This window comes from Macaca nemestrina, chromosome 9 (genome assembly GCF_043159975.1).
Source record: "Macaca nemestrina isolate mMacNem1 chromosome 9, mMacNem.hap1, whole genome shotgun sequence".
Lineage (NCBI taxonomy): Eukaryota > Metazoa > Chordata > Mammalia > Primates > Cercopithecidae > Macaca > Macaca nemestrina.
In genome coordinates this window covers 96356624-96376096 of record NC_092133.1, presented here as the reverse complement: position 1 = coordinate 96376096, position 19473 = coordinate 96356624, and the positions used below count along the sequence as shown (strand labels likewise).

Below are 19473 nucleotides of genomic sequence, written 5' to 3'. Positions count from 1 at the left end.
CAAAGAAACAAAAGACGTTCCTGTTGGGAGTCATGTTTGTTAAGGGGAAAGAGACAAGGGGACAATGCAACTGACTTGGAATGGGACAGCAATTTGCCTTCCAGAGGCCATCTCAGCTGCATTTTGCAAAGTGTTATGCTAGCCTTGCTCACACACCAGCCAAACCCATGCCAACTCACCATCCAGCAACATCTCTGCGCCTGCTGTTTCAGGAGGGTGTGCCAGCGTTGTGTTTTGTTCACACTGGAAAACTGCATTTCTAGGAATCCTTTTACCAGCATATGGTTGGGAAAGAGGACCTCACTGTGATCAGGAGGCTGGACCCAGAGGAGGGACTGCCAGGTTCAAATCTCACCTCTGTGACTCACTAGCTGTGTCCCCGACAGACATGTCACCAACCAACCCTCTCTACACTTCAATGTCCTCACCTCTAAAAAGTCTGCTTATATTTCTTATGATAATTGTAGGTGATATTGCAGGAAAAACACTTACAGTGCCTTGCAATTCCAGGCCTTAATACATACTACCTATTATTATAATAGCTGTTAATATATTAATATTATATATATTAATGTTGACTTTTTAAAAAAATCACCATTCAAAAATAAATAGTACATTTGTCTTCATCTTGAGTTTAGCTCGTGGCAGTGACTTCTAAAGGTTTATCATTTACTTACAACTAAGTGTTTGCCGATAATCAGGAAAAACTGCTATCAGGCAAATGTTAAGATTAAGCTTTTCTACATTTGGCTGGCAAAAATCAAGTCATTTAAAGCCTTCCCCCTCAATTCTACACCTGAATAAAAATATACATGATTTGTTAATGGAAAGTTTAACAGAAATGTTGAACAAAGATGACCTCATATAGTATTTAAGTAAGATAAGCAAAACGAGTAAGATTTTAAAATATATACATAGGCATGTGTAGGTTCAACTAGACATTTTTGTGGCAAATTACTGTCTGATAAAACAATTGTTTAATTTAATATCCTACATTGCCTCACTGCTTAAAAAATGAAATAAGATCAAATGACATCAAAATATACATTTATTTTTCTGTTTCTATTAACCACGCTAACCAAGGACACATGTCAGAGGCATTAAATGAGCTTTACATCAAGTTACACAAGAATTCACCTCACTCATGGAGATCCTAATTTAGTAGGCTGGGGAAGAAGCAGGTAACATCTGTGGTTATTAACCACTGTGCAAGATCTCTCTCTTTTTCTTTTCCCTTTCGACAGGGTCTTGTTCTGTCACCCAGGCACAATCACAGCTCACTGCAGCTTGGACCTCCCAGGCTTAGGTGATCCTCTCACCTCAGCCTCCTGAGTAGCTGGGACTACAGGCATGCACCACAATGCCCAGCTAATTTTTTGTACTTTTGTAGAGACAGGGTTTCACCACATTGCCCAGGCTCGTCTCAAACTCCTGGGCTCATGCAATCCACCCGCTTGGGCCTCTCATTACAAGTGAAATTGGGCTGAAATTACAAGTGTGAGAAACCGCGTCCAGCCCAAGATCTCTCCTTTGAAAAGAAGTTTTTTTGCCTTGAAATTGTGTGCAAAAAACTTTTCTTGATTCTGTAACCCTGCTCCCAAAACAAAACTTGACTGTTTGCAACTCAATAAAGAGAAATGTTGAGTTGCTTCTCAGCCCTTAAAAATCATGAAATAACCCTCTGGTCTTTTAACACTAACAAGAGAGTTAAGGGAAATGGGAAGGGAGGAGGCAGGACTTTCCATCTGTTCCGGGAAATCATGTGACTGCCTTCCCTTTATACTGATAAGGCTGCCAACAGAACTCTTAGTGCTGATGGGTGTGCTCTGTGTCTCACTCTTCCTATGCATAACCATTAGCCACATCAGTCTGCTCATAACCTTCCTAACTTCCTGCCATCCAAGGTCCTTGCTTCTTTCATTCATTCAGTCAATGTTTTCTGAGCATGTACTGCACCCCAGGGAACAAATGCAAAAATGCCCCTGCCCTCCTGGTGCTTGCATTCTAATTTCTAAAAAATGGCCTCCTGAAACTGCCAGACTTGTTTAAAGAACTGCTTCCTCAATGTGTTTCTTAAAAATGATGGTATTTTGGAGGCAGAAAAGCAAATAATCGCAGTTTGAGAAAACAATGTGGTTCAAAGGATTAAAGAAATTAGAGGCTATAGAGGGTCTGCACGAGAAAAGATATGGGAACTCGTGAACCTTTTGGAGTGGAATGAAGCAGTAACAGAATGACTGGCTTGGAGGTTATTTCTGACGGGGTATATAAACCCACTCTGGAAATAGGAATGGCCTGGCAGAGGATTAGGATTCAGTGGCCAGAAGTAGGACCTGTTCCCAGCAACAACAAATTTAACAATTCCTACTAGAAATGGTATCAGGAGAGAGGCAAATTCACGACCAGCAGAGGTATCAACATCTTCAAGTAGCTGTAACAACTACTTTAATTTTTTGGTAAAAGTTTTTCCAGGTCAATAAAAAATTAAGGGGTTAAAAAGTAAGAGTGATACTTAGATAAAGTTATCAATAACAACCAAGACCCAGAAAGCTTACCCAGCTAGTCAATGAGGAACCACGGATAAGGCTCTTACTACTAACCCCATGCTTTTTCCACTACATCTTGCGGGGAGTTGAGCAGGGTCATCTTTCATCAGCAGTATCTAAGACATGGGACACTACAGCTGCAGAACACAGCATAGGAGAAGGTCAAACTTATAACAGCTGAACTCTGGTCAATGACACATGGTTCTCAAATGATCAGAACTGCGTGTCTAGGTGGGGAGTAGTTGCCAAGAAGAGGAGAGAGGTTGTTCCGAATTGCTACATTAGGATAATTGTTATTCATGAAACCTAGAACTAAGTTCATTCATCAGCAACCTTACCTAGCTCTGGGGGCAGAATGGCGAGGCGGTTCCCCTGAATGTGGACCTCTTTAAGCTGGGTAAGCTCCCCGATTTCCTTAGGCAGTGAGATCAGGTTGTTATCCCTATTGTTAAGCTAAACAGAAGAAAACAAGGAGTTGTCAACACATTTTCACTTTAAAACGTGCTCCACAGAAACTCTCATCCTCCTCCATGTCCTCTCTTCTACTAAAACTCAGTCTTTTCCATTTGTTTACAAGTGCCGGTAGATAATCAAGAAACACTATCAGGAGTAGTGGTTTATTCCTGCAAAACAAACCTTACTCCTGCTCAAATTGACTTGATTCTACCCCTAAAAGGCTGCAGCAGTGAATTGATTTTCTAAGAATTTAGATAACTTACTGTCTGCACCTTTGTGAGCTTCCCAATATCTGGTGGCAGGATTTCAAAATTGTTGTCACTCAGATAGAGTGCACACAGGGTGGCTGCAAATTAAACAGCAATATATAAACAGGGTGGCAGGGAACCTAACCATTTGAGGTCTGATCAATACAAGGGAGTCAGCTTTGATTAATAATGCTGGCTTGGTGAAAAGCCTTTGATATACCTGGGGCTCCCAATGATAGCAAGCAGGTCAAACCAAGATTTACTGGCTTATCGTTCATCCAGTGTGTCCAGGAAAACATCTATATCCAAGAGGACTGATGCAATTAACAATGTGGGCACTAGCATTTTGGGGCACAGAGTTTTAACGCATTTTGAAAACAGACTGCTATTTTTCTCATCGATTACTTTTGATTCACATTTATATCTCCATTTGCATCCAAAGTAAAACAAAGAAAACTACTGTGCCACTTTTATGGTTACCTAGGGCAAAAAGGTTCTTTCAAGTGAATACAACTATGTTAAAATAGACCTTTTCCTATGTAAATAGCACTGTGTTAAAAATTAATGAAAGGCTTTCTGGTGATGGAGGCTATAACCATAGCTCATCAGTTCCATAATCTGACTAATTATTACTGCTTGTTTCTACAGCCTTAAGGACAAAAGTAAACGAAGACAAAGGGGCTAAAATAATGGCATGAAGTTAACAGAGTAAATCCTAACTTAAGCAGAATATCAGTAGTCAGAAATTTGTTCACAATTATTACACAATGATAATATGATTCCAAACTACTGAAGGCTAAAATTCTAAAGCATCTGTTTATCCTCAACCAAAAAAACTCATTATAATTAGGTGTATGTTTTGTTTATCAGTATTTATTTATTTCTTATAGATAAGAATCTTGCTCTGTCACCTAGACTGGAGTGCAGTGGGTCACTGCAGCCTCAAATTCCTGGCCTCAAGCCATCTTCCTACCTTGGCCTCCCAATTACCTAAGATTACAGGCACATGCTACTAATTTAATTTACATGGTTAATTTTTAAATTTTTATTTCTAGAGACAGGGTCTCTCTATGTTGCCTAGGCTGGTCCTACACTCCCAGCCTCAAGTGATCTTTGGAGCTCAGACTCCAGAACTGTACGTTAATATAACATAATAAAAACAGGTGCTCCACCACCCAAGAAAATATTTTACAGTTGGTTTCATGTGCTTGAGAAAGTCATAGAGAGATAATGTACATAAGGTAAAAAGTGAAAGTTTAGAGACTAGCTCAGAAAATTCAGATTTTCTGAATGCCATATAAGTTACTAATTGAAGAAATAGAACACTCATTTAAAAGAAGCAAACCTTGTCTGAAATAGTGCATGAGTTCCCAGAAGAAATCACTTTTTTAATTTTGAAAAGCATCTTCAGCAAGAAATTTGTTGGCATATAAAAGAATAAAATGTGGCCAGTAATTTCTTAATGCCTGTGTACTGGATAAATAGGTCAATAAGAGTACTTTTTAAAAGGCTGAAGATAAGAATCCCAGCTGGAAATTTAAAAAATTTGGTTAGTGATTTATTAATAAATATTTTTATAAATAATTGATTGTGACATCCTGGGCAAATATCGCACAAAGAATTAATACCAACATGGGAGGGTACCTTTTTTTGGCATGCTATTTAAAAAGAAAGTCAAGTCTCTTAGCTAAATGTGAGGCTTGATCTCATTTCGGTACATAATCTCTCTCAGAATGTTAATATGACATTACTAAGTCCACTTCAGCCCAATGGTGTCACATGATGATATATCAAATGTACATACTGCTGAGCTACAAAGGAATATTCAAAAGGAGTCTGTAAAGTAAAAAATATCTCTGTCCAGTAATTTCTCTTGGAGTTTATTTAGGTCCTGGCAAATACATTTCACTCTTAGAACGCAAAGTATAGTGTTCAGGAGATTTATAGAACTGAAAGTTCCTTACTCAGGTAGAAGAAGTTTCCAGGAAGACAATTTTCGTTCAAGTTGTTGTAAGTCAAGTCCAGAACCTCAAGAGCTGGCAGGGAGCTGAAGCCTCGTGGCAAAGTGTTCAGCCTGTTCATGCTGTTGCAGGGGGACAAAAATCTGTTAGGACCCCAAAGACACATTTATACAGATTATCAAGGGCACCTCTGTTTCACAGGCTGAAAGTGTAAGACAGTGCCATGATCCTAGAGTCACTTTATACTGTATTTTTATTTTTTATTTTTTTGAGATAGGGCCTTGCTCTGTTGCCCAGGCTGGAGTGCAGTGGCATGATCTCGGCTCACTGCACCCTTGACCTCCCCAGGCTCCTTTCACTTCAGCTTCCCGAGTAGCTGGGACCATAGGCACACACCATCACACCCCACTAATGTTGATATTTTTTGCAGAGATGGGTTTTTGCCAGGTTGCCCAGGCTGGTCTCAAACTCCTGAGCTCGAGCCATTCTCCCACCTCGGCCTCCCAGAATGCTGGGAGTATAGGCATGAGCCACCAAGTCCATCCTGTTTTTTTTTAATTAAAAAAAGAATTTATTTAAAATTTACATTGACAAGTGAAGATTGTACATACCTATGGTGTACAACATGATACTTCTGATATATGTATAATCCATTGTGGAATGGCTTAAATCACACTATTTAATATACACATTGCCTTGTATCATATGCTTGTCATTTTTTTTGTCTTTTGTGGTGAGAATACTTAAAATTCACTCTCTTAGCAATTTTCAAGTATACCACATATTGTTATTGACTGCAGTCACCATGATGTACAATCCATCTCTTGAATGTACTTCTCCTGTCTAACTAAAATTTCGTGTCCTTTGGTTAACATTTCTGCAATTCCCCTCTCCCTCCAGCCTCTGGTAACTATTTTATTCCCTGTTTCAATGAGGTTTACTTTTTTACATTCCACATATAAATGAGAGGATGTGGTATGTTGTCCTATTTAGACTAATAATTTTAGTCAGAGAGCTTATATATTCCTGAAACATTTGAAAATTTCTTGGTTGTCATTTTTCTCCAATGGTGAAATTTAATCACTGTTTTACAGAAAATCTCAAACCATCACAAAATATCTGTCCTTGTAAAGAAAAATTTCCTTATGAATGTAGTGATAATATCTCAAACTATACACATTGAAGCTTTGTAGTTTTCAGACTTTTGCTTTATTTCATTTCCTTTATTCCTTTTAGAAGGGACAATCATTTTTTTTTTTTCCTACAACTGCTAACACTCAAAGTTATCTTCAATTAGAATGGTGATGGCCAGGGGCTGGAGGGAGGGGCAATGGAGAGATGTTTTTTAATGGATGTAGGATTCAGGTTTGCAAGATGAGAACATTCTGGAGATTGGCTGAACAACAATGTGAATACGATGAACACCATTGAACTGTATACTACAAAGACAGTACTTTTTTTTGTTTGTTTTTTATTTTTTGAGATGGAGTCTCACTCTGTTGCCCAGGCTGGAGTGCAGTGGTGAGATCTCAACTCACTGCAACCTCTGCCTCCCCAGCTCAAGCGATTCTCCCACCTCAGCCTCCTGAATAGCTGGGACTACAGGCGGCGCGTGCCACCAAGCCCAGCTAATTTTTGCATTTTTAGTAGTGAAGGGTTTCACCATGTTGGCCAGGATGGTCTTGATCTCTTGACCTCGTGATCTACCTGCCTTGGCCTCCCAAAGTACTGGGATTACAGGCGTGAGCCACTGCATCCGGCCAGACAGTATATTTTATGTGTATTTTATCATAACTTAAACATTTTTTAAATCATACAATTGACCCTTGAGCAGCATGGGTTTGAACTGCCTGGGTCTAATGACACATGGATATTTTTCTTCTGCCTCTGCTACTCTCCTGAGACAGCAAGACCAACCCTCCTCTTCCTTCTCAGCCCACTCAACATGAAGAAGAGGATGAAGACCTTTAAGATGATCCACTTCCACTTAAAGAACAGTAAATGCACTTTGTTTTCCTTATGGCTTTCCTAATAACATTTTCTTTTCTCTAGCTTACTTTATTGTAAGAATGCAGAATAGAGGCGGCTGGGCGTGGTGGCTCACACCTGTAATCCCAGCACTTTGGGAGGCCAAGGAGGATGGATCCCAAGGTCAGGAGATCGAGACCATCTGGCTAACACGGTGAAACCCCGTCTCTACTAAAAATATAAAAAATTAGCTGGGTGTGGTGGCGGGCACCTGTAGTCCTGGCTACTCGGGAGGCTGAGGCAGGAGAATGGCGTGAACCTGGGAGGCAGAGCTTGCAGTGAGCTGAGATCATGCCACTGTAGTCCAGCCTCGGCGACAGAGCGAGAATCTGTCTCAAAAAAAAAAAAAAAAAAATGCAGAATAGAATAATAGAATACATATAACACACAAAATATGTGTTAATTGACATTTATGTTTTGGTAAGGCTTCCTGTCAACTGTAGGCTATTAGTAATTAAGTTTGTTCAGGATCAAAAGTTATGCGTGGATTTTTGACTGCATGGGGGGTCAGTGTGTTGCTTCCTCAAGCCACGTGTTGTTCAAGGGTCAATTGTGTGTGGGTGTGTGTGTGGGTGTGTGTAGTGTGTGTGGGTGTATGTGGTGTTGTGTGTAGTGTTATGTGTGTGTGTACGGGGGTGTTATGTGTGGTGTGTGGAGAGTGTGCTGTGTGTGTGGTGTGTGCAGGGGATGTGGTGTGTGTGTGGTGTGTGTGGGTGGGTGTGGGGTGTGTGTGCGGTGTGGTGTGTGTGTGTGGTGTGGTGTGTGTGTGGAGGGTGTGGTGGTGTGTGTGGTATGTGTGTGGTGTGTGTGTGTGGGGTATGGATGTGGTATGGTGTGGTATGTGTATGGGGTGTGTGTAGGGGTGTAGTGGTATGTGTGTTTATGCAGTATGTGTGTGTGGTGTGTGTGAGGGGGTGTGTGCGTGTTTGTGTCTGCATGTTTCCAGTGAAATCTAAGGAAATTTTTTTCTTTTTTAAAATCATACTTTAAGTCCTAGGGTACATGTGCACAACATGCAGGTTTGTTACCTAGGTATATATGTGCCATGTTGGTTGGCGGCACCCATCAACTCATCATTTACATTAGTTATTTCTCCTAATGCTATCCCTCCCCTATCCCCCCACTCCCCAACAGGCCCCAGTGTGTGACGTTAAGGGATTTTTTTTCTACACTATCTTTTATCCTTTTCTTTAAGCCCCTTATTTTTCTCAATGCAGTTCCCATTGAGCATGCTTAAAAGCCAATTAAAAAAAAAACTTTAATAAAAGTTGACAGGTATTGAAAGGTGGAAGGGACTGTGACAATAAAAATCATTCCAGTCATCGATGCTTCTCATAACAGATCAAGCTCAGTCCAGTCCTACCAAGTGGGCCTCACCAGAAACAGCTGACAGCAGAGGGGGAAACCAAAATGGAAACGTGGGTTCCCCATCTCAGGAAGAAAATGTCCCAGACAGACTACACCCAGCAAAACTAGCTTCACGACTATCTACTGCCATGACAGCAACAATGAACATTCTCCATGAAGTCACAATTTGTGAAGCACATTATGGCAAGTACTTCGCTCGTTCACTAAAACTACCTTGTAATACAGGCAAGATGGAGCTTGTAATTAATGCCATCTTGAGATGAAAAAACAGCCTAAGAGAGAGTAAGGAGCAAAGACTTCAGAAGTGGGTGACATGTGTCTGGAAGCACCCTGTACCTCACGGAGGCCAAAGCCACTCCAGACCCGTGGGCTCCTATGCAAGGATTCTGAGAAGAAGTGCAAGTCAGAGACAGCGAGGGAGGTAGGGAAGCATACACTAGGTGCTTCTGTCTTTAAACACTGCTTTAAGTTATCCGTTTTTGAAAACTGCTGATTCCTTAACATTTTTCTCTGCAAATAAAGAAATACACTTTTGCAATATTAGGTACAGGAAATCCACAGTTAAACAGGCTTAGAGGGAAGAGGCATCTCACTTGAGAGAGAGCTCCCATTCAATCTCCAGCCCAGAGCAAGCCTGGAGCCCCTCCACCTCTTGGTGGCAAGAATCTACTTAACCGAAGGTTCCTTTCTCCTTTGAGTGATAAAACAATACCTACAACGTGTAAGGAACACAGCAGAGTCCCACGTGCAGCTGACAGCAGTATGTAACAGTAGTAGGCACGCCACCCTGGGGGGCAGAAAGGAAGTCCTTAAACAAATGCTGAAACTTCAGGAGAGCTGCTAGCAACAGCCCCAGCTACAAAGCGGGCAAGGAACTGCAGAGACTTCTGGCCACCTCTTCGGAGGCCAGACCATGTGCACGGTGACCTGTTGGCATCTCTCTCTGCAGAATGAAGGCTGGAACACACTGGCTGTCCCCCTTCCCCTCAGCAGGTGCTAACATCCATCTCCATCCATCCACATTTCCACATGTGGGAATTCCACGTTCAGGGCCCCACTCTGACACTGCTAGCAATCAAGGTTTCCATGAGAGGTTACAGGGGGAGTAGGAAAAGAATGGAGCTTTAAGGTAGGAGACAGCTAGGTGAGGAGTCTGGCTCCAGCACTTGCCAGCTGTGTGACCTTGACCAAGTTACTCAGCTTCTCTGAGACCGAATTTCCTCAAGTATAAAATAAGGCTGATAACATCTTCAGGGCAGGATCACTGGGAGGGTGAGAGAGAAAATATGTGAAGCACCCAACACCCGATCCATGGTTCACACATGGCTTCTCAGGAAAGGAGAGCAGTTGCTAGAATTATTTTTCAAAAGATTTGAGAGAAAATTTTGAATCAGCCCTAAGCGAGCAAGCTCACCTCATGACAAGCCACTTGGGATGGTCTGAATATCAAGTGTGGTTTTACCATTTGTGCCACACTTGCTTAATCTCAGGTGACTTCAGGTGTTGAAACATAAAGCTTCATAGGGCTCAGCTATGCCAATTGGTATCAATTCTTTGTTTGCATGGGAAGATTTTTCAAATGCATGTTGGAAGTGGGCAAATGTCTGCATATAAAACTGGGATGTCTAAGGCTATTCAGCATCTGTTTTCCTTTTCTTCTAAAGCCCCAGAAAGGTCTGTACAGACTCCTTTTCAGAGCAGTTTCTTCTCTGCAGGTTGTCTTGAGCACCTCCAGCTTCAATAAAACCTTCTTGGCTAAAGGCACTAATTTTCTCAACTCCACAGTGACCTACTCACAGTTATCAAAAATAAATATTAAAAAAATCTAGGCTGAGCCCGGTGGCTCATATCTGTAATTCTAGCACTTTGGGAGGCCAACACAGGCAGATTGCTTGAGCTCAGGAGCTCAAGACCAGCCTGGGCAACATGGCAAAACCCCGTCTCTACAAAAAAGACTACAAAAATTAGCCAGGTGTGGTGGCACCTACCTGTGGTCCCAGCTACTCAGGAGGCTGAGGTGGGAGGATCACTTGAGCCCAGGAGGCATAGGTAGCAGTGAGCGGAGATCACGCCACTGCACTCCAGCCTGGGAGACAGAGCGAGACCCTGTCTCAATAAATAAATAAATAAATAAATAAATAAATAAATAATCCAAATCCATAAGTACCCCACATGGTACTTAATAAAAACTTCTATGTGTTCATGAGACAAGCTCTAGCAACAAACAAGGTCAAACGTTATTTCTGAATAGTTGGGCACAGTGGTCCTGCTGTGAAGTTATCCTAGAAATAATCATCAGCATGGGAACATGTGTGGTTTCACATTTTTTGGAAAATAACTCTAGGAAATAAACTGTATTTAAGCAATTAAGAATAGAAATAAACTTTCTTTTATTTATTCAGGTGGCCTAAAATTATCTCATGTCTTACAAGCAACAGAATAAACTGCAAATACTATATAAAACTTTGAAAGCAAATTCTTATTGAGGGTGCCTTTTGGATCATGCATACAAGTGGCTTGCCTGCTCCATTTTGTGATCTCCTGTGTGTATGCTTTCTTTCACCCTGGCTCCTTAGGATAAGGAGTCCTCCCTATAACTTGCCTTACTGTGTGAACATAATTCTTCATGCCATTTGAGGACAGAGGCATCCTTTAGTGAAACCCATCTTAGCTCCTTTCCCTAAGAACTGGGAGGTTTTCTTCAAACTTTGACAACTCCATCTATGCAGCTACGTAATTAAATACAAAAAGCTTTACACAATCAATAAAACAACGACAGCCAAAAGTGTAAACAACTCCAAAGAGAACAAGAAGGCAACTAAGATGCATTCATGAAAAAGAAAAGTTTAGGGCTGGGTACAGTGGCTCATGCCTATAATCCCAGCACTTTGGGAGGCCAAGGCGAGTGGATCACCTGAGGTCAGGAGTTCGAGACCAGCCTGACCAAGATGGTAAAATGGCATCTCTACTAAAAATACAAAAGTAGCTGGATGTGGTGGTGCATGCCTGTAATCCCAGCTACTCGGGAGGCTGAGGCAGGAGAATCGCTTGAACCCAGGAGGTAGAGGTTGCAGTGAGCTGAGATCGTACCATTGCACTGGAGCCTGGGCAAGAAGAGCAAAACTCTGTCCCCAAAATTAAAAACAAACAAACAAACACACACACAACAAAACAAAACAAAACAAGAAAAACGGAAAATAAAAAGAAAAGTTTACAGCTCTGTCTTACGGTGCCTCAAACCAAACAGAACAAAACCTGAGCTTATTATTTTCTTCACAAACCTGTCTCCATCTGCTCTATTTTTCAGCTGTCCAACACAGAAATGTAGGTATCATTCTATCCCATCAGTTACTGCTGTCAATGTTACCACCTGTATAGTTTTCATATAAAATCCCTCCCTGCCTCCACTGTCACTGTCCTAGTTCACATGGGACATGAAGCTCATGTTCTTACTGGTCTCCTAACCTCTAGTTTCCCTCCCTCCACCCTCTTCTCCACACTGATCTTTTGTAGGAAAATCTGACCATATCTCATATCCACTACTCGGCTATGCAAATTTCTCAATTGTCAGCACGATAAAATTGGAGCTCGTTTATTTATTTATTTATGTATTTATTTTTGAGATGTAGTATCACTCTGTCACGTAGGCTGGAGTACGATCTCAGCTCACTGAAGCCTCTGCCTCCTAGGTTCAAACGATTCTCCTGCCTCAACCTCCTGGATAGAATAGCTGGGATCATAGGTGCACGCCACCACACTTAGTTAATTTTTGTATTTTTAGTAGAGATGAGGTTTCACCATCTTGAGGAGGCTGTTCTTGAACTCCTGGCCTCAGTTGACCCACCAGCCTCAGCCTCCCAAAGCGCTGGGACTACAGGCGTGAGCCACCATGCCCTGGAGGAGCTTGTTTATTTAGCACAGAGGCCTTTCATTAGCACTTTTGACTCCCTGTCATTATTATAAACATTTATTTGTTTATGATTGGTTTCCTCAACTGCAATGGAAGCTCCATCAGGGCCAGATGGCCAGTAGCTAGAACCACGCCTGGTACACACTGGGAACTTAGTAAATCCTCATTCACTGAACAGCAGATATCCAGGATTCCCTGTCTAGTCTGACCTCTGACCTTACAGCTGCCTGCCTCACACATTATACTCAACAGTGCCAAAAAAACAACAATTCCTAGGCCCCAGGCAGGCAGTGCTGTGAGCGTTTAAATATGTCATTTGCGACTGGGCGTGGTAGCTCACGTCTGTAATCCCAGCACTTTGGGATGTCACGTGGGTGGATCACGAGGTCAAGATATCAATCGAGACCATCCTGGCCAACATGGTAAAACCCGTCTATACTAAAAACACAAAAATTAGCTGGGCATGGTGGTGTGCGCCTGTAGTCCCAGCTACACGAGAGGCTGAGGCAGGACAATTGCTTGAATCTGGGAGGCAGAGGTTGCAGGGAGCCGAGATCACATTACTGCACTCCAGCCTGGCGACAAAGCAAGACTCCATCTCATAAAATACATAAATAAATTTTAAAAAAGGCAAATATCTGGCCAGCATCTATTGCCACTCCACATCAATCACTAACTTAACCAGAGCATTTAGTGGCTAAAATTTAATGAATATATGACTTTGCACAGAGACAGAAACATGAGTGGGCAGTTTCATCTAACAGCTGTGCCAATGAAGATGGAATTCTGATGCCGCAGTTCCGATTTGGGTCTATGGATGTGTTGGTCTGTTCTCCCATTGCTATAAAGGAATGCCTGAGGCTGGGTAACTTACAAGAAAAGAGGTTTAACTGACTCATGGTTCTACCAGCTGTATAAGAAGCATGGCAGCCGCTGCTTGTGGGGAAGCCTCAGGGAGCTTTTACTCAAGGTGGAAGGCAATGAAGGAGCCTGTGTATTACATGGCAGGAGAAGGATAGCACGAGGGGTCTTGCAATAACTCACTCACTATCATAAGGACACTACCAAGAGGGGATGGTGCTAAACCATTCATGAGAGCTCCACCCCCATGATCTAATCACCTCCCACCAGGCCCCACCTCCAACACTGGAGATTACAATTCCACATGAGATTTGGTGGGGACACAGATCCAAACCATATCAATGGTGTCTGATGGAGCCTTTAGACCCATAACCTATGGGGTTCTCTTCCCAGCTTGGCCACTAACCTCAGGGGTGACCAGAACCCAGTCCCTTAGCCCCTTTGAAAAGGCTTGGCTTCCTCTGTATAAAATGAAAGCACTAAAATTTGCCCCCCCCCCACCTCACAAATGTTGAGAGGATCAAGTGCTGCAAAGCAATACATGCAGACAGGTTATCATTATTATTATTTACTGCTACCTGGTTCTGCAACCTCAGTTGAATCAAAACTCCTCTCTTCACCTTGGCATAAAGAAAGACAGAGAATTGTCACCTCTCAACTACAGAGAAGAATTGCAAAAATGAATGAAGCAATATTAGGGAATACATTCTTCCCTCCAAGGCATGAAGGTGCTTTGTAAACCGTTCCTATTTAACACAGAGAGAAAAAAAACAACCATATTACAACTTGTCTGCCAGTTCATGCTAGGCAAGTAAGTCCCTTCTTGGTTAAGAGAACTGAGATAAAATTTTACTGGACACAAAATACAGTAAAAATGTAACTTCCTTATTATGCCAACTATTAGCTTCTCAATTAGCTCTCAAATATTCACTAATGTAGGCCACCGAAAGGATATATTAAAACAATAAAACTTTTTTTAAAGCCCAAAACAGAAAAAGAAATTAGAAATCCACTTCTGTGCAATGATATAAATGGAATTCCTCCCCTGGCCTTACCCAGCACGCCCCTTCCACTCTCTTCCTCTCCATCCTTTCCCCTCCACTGATACTCACCCAAGGTTCAGGTGTTTGAGTTTTTGATGGCTGCTGATCTGTGTGGGCAGCTCCTTGATCTGGTTATTTAAAAAGCTGAGCACTTCCAAATTCTTCAGTTCTGCTATGTTTGGTGGTACCACCATGGAAACATAAATGTGAATCTGGGAACAGAACTCCTAGCAAGGGATGGCAGCAGCACATTTTGCTTTTCTTCAAAGCAAAGAAAGATATAACTCCAAAAGGACCATTGAATTCACCTATCAGTCTTACTTATTTTTTATGGGTTTTTCATAAGCAATCGCTCACTTCTGAGTGGCCGCTGAAATGCTTTTTCGTGTATCATTAGCTAAGTGCTTGGCATAGTTTGTTTCAGATGGACAATGAAGAGGGAAACAGAGCAAAAATGCACAAAAGGGAATTTGTGTACCATAGCAGCCTATAAAATTGAATATTACGAAGCATACATACTTATAGTTGTCGTATAGGATCTTTTAAGTGCAATTGTTTTTTTCCTTTTGGTTTTCTTGCATTGCCACCAGAAGAAAGACAGCAACCTCCAAATCCCTTCCTGGGTGACGTACATTGAAGCTGTTTAAATAACCCAGTATCTGAAGAGCTGTCCTCTTAACATTGCATTATATTAGCTCAATTTCAAATAATGAAATATTCGACCTCCCTAGTTTCTGATTTTGGCCTCTGGAGTAATGTATCTTGATCAACACCACACACACATATAGACACACACACATACATACACATACACACACACAAAGGTTACATCAGATTAGCAACAGATTGATATACTGTTATTATATAGAAATAAAAAGGTCAACTCAGCAACATGCTATGAATACTAGTATGCAGATCAAAGGTGAAAATCAACCACTGGGGACCTGAAAGTTTCCTCCTTCCTTAGTGTGTGTATGTGTGTGTGTGTGTGTATATATATATATATATATATATACACACACACACGTATATTTATACTTGAAAATACAAATGTAAAAGCCAAAGACATCTTTATCTCATAAAGCACAAACTATAAATTGGCAGCAGAAGGACTTTCCATAGGCTGTAATTCATCTATCCCATTTGCTATTCAATCATTCTTCAAACATTTGTATGGAGATAAGCTTGGCCATGGTTCATGTAAACTCCGATACCAAGGCTATCCAGGTAACTAAAAACATGAACAGGGGCCTGGAGCCCAGCCCAAAAAAGTGTGATATCTCATATCAGTCAGGTTTACTTCCCATCCCATCTGCTTCCTCCAGGGGTGCCCCAGGAGGCTGGAAAACCAACCTGCTTGCCTGCAGTCAGACCAAAGTGCCTGCAGGGCTCATTAACTTCTTTTTGGCTGGAAGCACCTCCACTTTGCTGGACAGGCTGGAGAAACCAGAGTCCATCTGATTTCTGGACTGACACGGCCCCTCCCTGAGCAACAGCTTTACTCCTAAAAGGACATGTATCTATGGCCATTGGTTACATCTGCAACAATCATGAGCCACCCGGCACTGCAGTTGATGCACATTCACAAAATCAACAATCAATCAGCTCAAGAACAGCTTCCCTCAACCGGCCAGCAGCCCACAAACTATCTCCCCTCCGCATGAAGAATCAAAATCAACTACTTAAGTTATAACAATTGCATTTCAATTCTGTTGAATTGAGTAAGGAAGATTCTGTTCTATGATCTAAAATTAATAATTCCACAACCAACAGCTTAAGCATTTTAGGAGTTTACACAATAATAATTAACAGGGTGTGTTCTGGGGCTGGGCTATCTGATGGACAGCCACTAGCTACATGCAGCTATTTGAATTTAAACCCAGATGAATCAAAATTAAATTAAACGATGAATGCTATTATTTGGTCACAGCAGCCACATTTCAAGAGCTCGACAGCCACATGTGGTGTCTAGTGGCTCCACTACTGCATGGCAGGGATACTGACCATTTCCATCACCACAGAATGTTCTATTAGACAGCCCTGCTCTATGGCAGTGGGTCTCAAACCACAGAGACATCAGAATCGCCAGAGGGCTTGCTGAAACACAGATGGAGGGGTATCCCGGAGTTTCTGATTTGGTAAGTTTGGGGTAAAGCCTGAGAATCTGAATTTCCTGCAACTTCTCAGGGGATGCTGATGTTGCTGCTTTGGGAACCATATTTTGGTTCAGAAAACTTAATTCATTGGCAGCATCAGGATAATCAATCCAACACATATGTCCCTTACCCTGTGCAATAATGCGATGAGTATAATAATCAATCTTATCCAAATGAAGACGCCTATTGAGCTGGGGGATTGACAAGAATGAAACACATGATACTCTAGATAGCTAACACGTTCAATGTGGGTGCCACAAGCAAACACTTTCTAGTCAACTTCTGCTTCCCCACACAGGATTTTATGCTAAGATCAGTATTGCTTAAGATGGATAACTCCAGATTTCATGCCTGTGCTGTGGATGGAAAGCATCATGTGTTCAGAGCAGCTTCTGGCTTCCTGGCAGCCGTGGGTGTGCGTTAGCATGGTGCAGGGTCTAGTGCTGCCCTTCTGGAGCTGAAGAGAACCTGGCTGTCGCTGGTAACCGTATGACTCTAAAGACCAAAGTGTGACCCCCTGACCCTCCCATGGGCTGCACCCAAGCAGAGCTCTCATCCTTATGTTTTTGTGTGGTGCCTGCTGCTCCCAGAGTCTGCCACTCCTTACAGCTTTGTGTCTTTGCCTCAAGGGCCACAAGATGCTTTTGCTCAAAAAGCACCCCAATCAGCTGCACCCAAGCTGGTCTGTCTGTGCCATTACTACCACCCAGCATCCTGCCATTAGGGCTCAGTGTTTTGAAGTATAGCAGGTGACATTTCTTTGCATGACCACCCTTGGTCACTATGAATTTGCCACTGAGTGACTTAATTCAGTATGCTAGGGAATTCAAGGCTTTTCTCCTCTGGAAACACTTTATATGCAAAAAAAAAAAAAAAAAAAAAAAAGGTCATTTGTAGTTACAGTGATTAATTATGTTTGTTTTCTGGACAAAAACACTAGGTGGATAATGAACTTATTACATATTACCATAAGAGTTTGAAGTTCAAAAGTATACTAATGATAACTGGCTTCACAGATTTTATGGGATTTCACCCAAAGCAGCTATTAAAGGAGTGAATTACAGTAGTTCTAAGTTATTTAAACATAAAGTTTATGAAACAGTGAAATTCTCATTTAGAAGGTTCTACATGTTCCTCAAGGTAAACGTAAAATATCAAAATATCTAAGCATCTACCCCCAAAAGGCCAACAAATAATAGCTTTATAAGTAACAAAGTTCTCCAAATATTATTAGCTTTATAAATAACAAAGGTAATGCTGCTTTCAGTTAATAAACAACAAGTATTTACTGAGAACCTGTGCCCCAAAAGCACATGCTCACTCTATCCTAGTATGAGCCGCCTCAGGATTCTATAGCCTAAGTCACTTTAGTAAACAAAAAAAATCCCTGGCTTAACTCACTGCAACACAATGGTCCTACTCTTTCAGCAGCAATGTGAAAAATCAATTACATGAAAATTAGAGGAAAAAGTATAAGCAATTAATAAGGTAGATTTTAAAGTATAAAGCCAAACATGCAAAAATATATGCTCCTGAGCTATAAAAGGTGTGTACGCATAACCAAACAAATCTCCTGAAAAACTGACAAGCATAGATTTCTTCTCCTCCGAGGATATAAAAATTAATTTCTGAATCTTGTGTTAACTTCCAAAGCATCTTCAGGAGGATATATGAACTCTGAATTCTTGCAGGAACACCACTTCTAAATTGACTCCAGTTCTGATGCGCTACCCCTCCAGCAAAGCCGTACTTGAATAAAGAGCTTTAATTGGGGAGCTGGGAGGGAGAAGCAGCACCGAGAGGAAAGGAAATGGCATTCAATGGCATTCAGTGGCATGGGGAGGAAGTGACACCCAGCGAAGGGTAAGAAAAGGAAGAGTAGGAAAATTGCCCAGGAAATTCCAAAACACTGGGAAGAGAGAGAAAGAGAATATGAAAAAAACTTCAACCCATCAATGGAGAAAAACAAGCTCAGTGTTATAAAAGGAGTGATCTAGGCTCTTTTATGTGAGTACATGTCTTTATTATGTATAATATGTATGAATGTATATCTACACGTAAGCTTCGATTATTAGCATTACGTGGTAGACAGTAAGCAAGTCACATTCTATCTTGCACTCTTACACACACACATAAAAAGCATGTTTTGCCATTAGTTTCTGTCTTCTTTTACAATTAAGAATTAATCTAGCTGGGTGCAGTGGCTCACACTTGTAATCCCAGCACTTTGGGAAGAAGCTGAAGTGGGTGGGTTACTTGAGCCCAGGAGTTTCAGAACAGCCTGGCCAATGGGGCAAAATACCACCTCTACAAAAAATTAGCTTGGCATGGTGGTGCATGCCTGTAGTCCCAGCTACTCAGGAGTCTAAGGTGGAAATATCACTTGAACCTGGAGGTTAAGGCTGCAGTGAGCTGAGATTGTGCCATTGCACCAGCCTGGGCAACAAAGAAAGACCCTGTCTCAAAACAAAAACAAAAACAAAAACAAACAAAAGCGAATTAATCCAGCAAGAGGACAAAACTGGACTGCTTCTCTTCCTACTGGACCTTATCTTTAGGGTCACTGCATGAGGAGGGCAGGAAGGGGAGGGAAAGGAAGAGGCCCAGGGCTAGGAAAATCCACCAAATCCACATGGGAGCTTTGATCTTTCCCTCTGAACTAACACAACTATGGCTTTTAACCTTAGGAACTGTCCCTGTTCTTCTATTGGAATGAGTAAGGATCCAGAGCCACAGGAACACTTCGTCCATGGTGCTCCTAGCTTGACCTGATGGGACATCTCAAGTGCACACACACATCACTTGCAGAGACAGCAGGGGACATGGTGGAGCAGCCACTTGGAAGCCGTGCAGAAAGCTCTGTCTTTCCCTCCTTCTGGTCATTTAACCACTTTAC

General features: G+C 41.7%; 1 protein-coding gene across 1 annotated transcript; it reads right to left on the bottom strand.

Moving 5' to 3' along the window:
* Positions 1-2642: 2642 nt before the first annotated feature.
* Positions 2643-15951, bottom strand: LOC139356004 (ras suppressor protein 1-like). Its single transcript, XM_071068733.1, has 6 exons — positions 15775-15951; positions 14491-14648; positions 5215-5333; positions 3266-3348; positions 2885-2999; positions 2643-2683 (listed from the first exon to the last, which is right to left on the bottom strand). Exons 1-6 carry the CDS (start codon positions 15949-15951, stop codon positions 2643-2645), a joined length of 693 nt encoding a protein of 230 aa, XP_070924834.1.
* Positions 15952-19473: the final 3522 nt, after the last annotated feature.